Genomic DNA, 4305 nt, shown 5'->3' on the forward strand with positions numbered 1-4305 from the left:
TATCCATCATCACTTTGTATAAAACATAAAGCTGGACAAAACATCCACAAATGCTGAAAATGGAGCTTGCACGTGTGACACCGCATAGAGGCCGGAATGGGCCGACCCCCCCCTTGGAGTATTTTATTACCCAAGGAGAATAATATCATGTACAAGCTTTGAGGGCCTTACTCTCCCCACGGGAGATGCCAGATTATCCATATACAAATGCCATAACACAGCCCAACACGAGGCAACCAAGCCAGAACATAGGCTGTAGAAATGCCGAGCCAACAATATAATCCATATACCTCCGTGTGGGTACTGATTCTTCCACAAAAACCACGGATCTTCATGCAATAGAGAGGGTACAACAAGTACAACTCTCCATTCAGCCGGTATAGCAGGTACAATGGCTGGTACATCAGGTACAACAAGTACAGAAACTGATACAACCGATACAATAGGTGGTACAGTAAGTACAGAAGCTGGTACAGCCAGTACAAGGACTAGTACATCAGGTACAGTGGCTGGTACAGTCGGTATGGTGACTGGTACAACAGGTACAGCAAGTACAAAAGTTGGTACAACCGATACAATGGGTGATATAGCAAGTACAGAAGCTAGTACAGCCAATCCAAGGACTGGTACAGCAAGTACAAATGCTGGTACAATAAGTACAATGGCTAGAAATCATAATAAATGATTAAATACCCTTGCCTTCAGTATTTCTTCGCAATGGAAGCCTCCAAAACAGTCCCCAACAGCCGGTATTCTTCATGGACAGCCTTCAACTGAGAGAGAAAGAGAGTAGCCATCATTAGGGCAACCTGTAACGGTGGTAGAGGCTAGTGTGGAGCAAGAGAGCCTCTCTTAATGAAGAGAGAGGGCTCCAATTTATAGATTTGGGCCTCCCATGAGCTAAAATGGCAAGAGAAGGTTACGATGACAAGTGGAGAGCCACACAATAGCTAAAGTGACAAGTGTGAGGCCACTTGTCTCACTTTGGTCCACTTTCTTACCACATGTCCCAATCTAAGAGATGGGTCCTTCCATAATCTTTACCTCTAAAAATATCAACTAGTAGACATTCTATCATAGGCACTTTGCCAACTCTTGATATCTGCTCAATTCCAGATCAACTCTTGGTATCTGCTCAATTCCAGATGTAATGACGCAAACAGAATTTCCATCGGAGTCGGGCCAAAAATAGCAACTCTCCTAAATTTTAGTAGTGTGGTCCTTTGTATTCTAGGATAATCCCCCATTCCCAAAGCTTGTACTTTCCAAATATTTAAACATTCTGGAGTCCACCAGACCCCTTTCAGACTGAGAAATGTCCAAGCTGGTGACACATTCCTGCTGGAAATTTTACCATCTTCATGTGATCTAATCATATGCATAGAAATTTCCCATTTAACACCAAATACATCTCACCCACACCATATTATATTGGCTTAGGGCATAATTTCAAAACGAACACCCCAAAGATATGTTATAGTTCTACCCTTTCAGCCAAAAAGACTTCCAGCCTCTGGTTAGTTGCTGCTGAATGTGTAGTGCCTCCTAGCCATCACAAATAATGCTTTAGTTTTCCCCTTTGTTACTAGGGCAAGGCAACTGGTCATAGTTGGGCTACCTGTGTAGGCAATGACCCCCTCTCTTTCCCAAAGAAAATTGTTATAAACTGTGACTTCAACACTATATACCGTAGCCACAAAGGTTTCCAGCAGATGACCCCTTCAGGCATGGCACTGCATATGGATAATCAAGACTCTTAGCATATAGATTTGAGTGGTGAGAAGTGACAGACATTTTTATTGGTGTTTGACCTTTAAAACATAGATGGTGCAGGAAAAGGCTTAACATTTACAGTTTAACTTGATGATGTAGTGGCACTGTGATCCATATTCATTTTTCCTAATGTTACATATTCATACAATTGCAGTTTCCTCACGTGACTCCAGTTCACCCTTTTCGTAATTATGAGTTCAGGGTCTTTCACCTGGAGATAGGGCCCGTGCAACACTAAGCAACATAATACCGAGGTTACATTTGCAGGAGAAAAAAATAGACCTATTAAGAGACACATGATATGCACACAGTAAGTCACATCTTAAGGGGTAAGCTCCACAAAATAAAGTTCAACGCTACGTCAGGCACGTTTATTACAGAAGACATACTGGGAGGTCCAGTGTCCCGTAGAACTCCTGTGCAGGTCTGAGTGCCCAAAACATCTATATCTTTCACTTAATTTGTAGCAAAGGCATAGGAGGCATCCACGTAAGATTCCACATCCCATAGGAAGCTTCCAAATGCGACCGCTTCCAGCACCAAGCGTTTCAACCCTGCAAAGCTAATCTTCAAAACCTCATCTTTGTTAACTGTCATTGACCCGTCAGGAGAGAGAATGATCTCTGGTCTCCCAAAGAGGGCCTCTGTATGCTTCTCCAGAACCCTTAGACTCTCTCTTGACCTGACAGTAGCGATCCTCTGCAAAATTTCCACATCGATCGACATAATATACGACTGTAAAATGGTCGGCTTCACACCATTAAACTGTACCGGACCTGTTGCTCCTAGACCTTTCAATGCCTCCATAGCAGCAGCCATTTGTTGCTGCCTGCTACTAACATCAACTTCCTCCTGAGAACTCATCTGCTCTCCACAAGAGACCTCTTCCATGCCTGCAGGGAGCAGCTTCATGCTTTTCTCTAATTGAAACCGCTGATAGATCCTTCTCAGAAAGTAGCCATAGATGATAGAGGCGGCATAAACTTGTCCGACACGCAGCTTGCTAATCTGTGCAAAGGTGCTGTGGTCCAAATAGTCGGTGCCTCCTTGTCCGCCTAGCACAAGCAGCATGTGCTGTCTTATCATCTCCAAAACTTCAAGGGAATGCACAGCTTCAAGCTCTTTAGCTTGGACTGGCCATGGCTTCTCAATTGAAGTGACTGATGAGAGGTTAGGAACCATTGCTATACCAGATTCCACAAACTTTTGGACAATTAGAGTGTAAATAATCTCTTCCAATGCAGTGCGTCTCTCTTGATCTTTCAATTCTGCAATTCTCCTGCACACAGCATCAGCCAAAAATCCCATATAAAACACTTCACAAGAAGAGCTACTGCCTCCAAAGCTGGTGGGCAGGGGGAGCAGGTTTAGTAAACCCGCCTTTTCGTAGGCAGATACGACTCACTAACCTGTATAGTACCAACTCTGACCCGTTTGAATTCGGCTGTGTTGGGCCATCTTCAGAGTTCCGACAGCCCGCTAACCTCTCAAGCTCTTGCTCTACAGCTGCAGGGACAAGATGGGGATGGCTCTGAAGAAGCTGTGTCAAATACTGACCAGTCGGAGACTCTGGCTGGAATGGAGCAATGGGGGTGATTCCCTCTTCACTGCTGCCACTAGCCCTCACAACAAAGATCCTAGAATTGTTCCTGCTCTTTGCAACACCAGGCTTCCTACTCCTGTGAAAGTCCAGCTGCACATGGGCATGTTAGCAAAGGAAGTGGCAGGCAGACAACAGAGCTCCAACTATCCACGTGCACTTGTGTACCTTTAAAACTGCCATATGTGAACTGAATTTGGCCAGAGAACATCGCGGTGCCGTCCTCTGCAAGGAAGGTGAGAGGGCAGTAGCAGAACTGATGCCAGGCTGCACGGGAGTGGCGGATGCAAAGGCGCATTCCATCGTGAGATCAAGATAGTGAGATCAGCGAAACTACTGCAAAATCCGACAGCAGCTTGTCTTAGGGCAGGGGTCTGGCACCACCACACTCCCGAATGGCCGCATCATACACATGACCCATGTCCCATACACAAATTCATAGAAACAAATGCTCCCGACCCATACATGACATACGTACAGGCACAGACAAACCAATATACAGTCATACATGTGTACGGCAAATACATGGTAAGGATGCGCGCGGCAGGAGATGGATACATACGCTTACCTTGGGTTAGGATTCGCCGCTGGAACAGTACAGACAGTCTAGAAAATACAAAGGTTTGGAACTTTGGGGATGCGTATCTATATCTATATTTATAATTATAGTAAAATTAAACGGTTGTGTGTAAGAAAGACGGTTTCCGATTTGTGGCTGTGCACCGCGTTTCCTGCCACGCCTTCCTGGTTCACCCACATTCACATATATAGAATAAAAAAATAAAATAAAAGAAAAATAAAATCCATCAGTCACACAAGTTGCTCCTACACGTTTTTAGTTCTTCTAGAAGACTCACATCCTCAGCATTGCTATAAAAAAAACATATTTTTCAACCAATCAAAATAAAGACAACTCTTAAATCTATCTGGTT

At 44.3% G+C, this 4305-nt stretch overlaps 1 protein-coding gene across 1 annotated transcript; it reads right to left on the bottom strand.

Annotated features, from left to right (window-relative positions):
- Positions 1-1860: 1860 nt before the first annotated feature.
- On the bottom strand, positions 1861-4080 carry LOC147639995 (UV-B-induced protein At3g17800, chloroplastic-like). The gene is made up of 4 exons (XM_086776068.1): positions 3942-4080; positions 3542-3709; positions 3183-3466; positions 1861-3052 (listed from the first exon to the last, which is right to left on the bottom strand). The coding sequence occupies exons 2-4, from the start codon at positions 3674-3676 to the stop codon at positions 2230-2232; spliced, it is 1242 nt and encodes a 413-aa protein (XP_086632194.1). The 5' UTR covers positions 3677-3709; positions 3942-4080; the 3' UTR covers positions 1861-2229.
- Between the last annotated feature and the right edge of the window lie 225 nt (positions 4081-4305).

The sequence above is a fragment of the Cibotium barometz genome, chromosome 3, assembly GCF_041138505.1.
Source record: "Cibotium barometz isolate CiBa-2024 chromosome 3, ASM4113850v1, whole genome shotgun sequence".
Lineage (NCBI taxonomy): Eukaryota > Viridiplantae > Streptophyta > Polypodiopsida > Cyatheales > Cibotiaceae > Cibotium > Cibotium barometz.

Excerpts from the sequence above, each read along its gene's own strand:
- LOC147639995 (XM_086776068.1), bottom strand. The coding sequence starts at position 3,676 with ATGGAATGCGCCTTTGCATCCGCCACTCCCGTGCAGCCTGGCATCAGT. Across the intron at positions 3,467-3,541 it reads CACATATGGCAGTTTTAAAG|CTGGACTTTCACAGGAGTAG; the intron begins GTACACAAGTGC and ends GCCCATGTGCAG. Across the intron at positions 3,053-3,182 it reads TCAGAGTTGGTACTATACAG|GAGAATTGCAGAATTGAAAG; the intron begins GTTAGTGAGTCG and ends TGCTGTGTGCAG.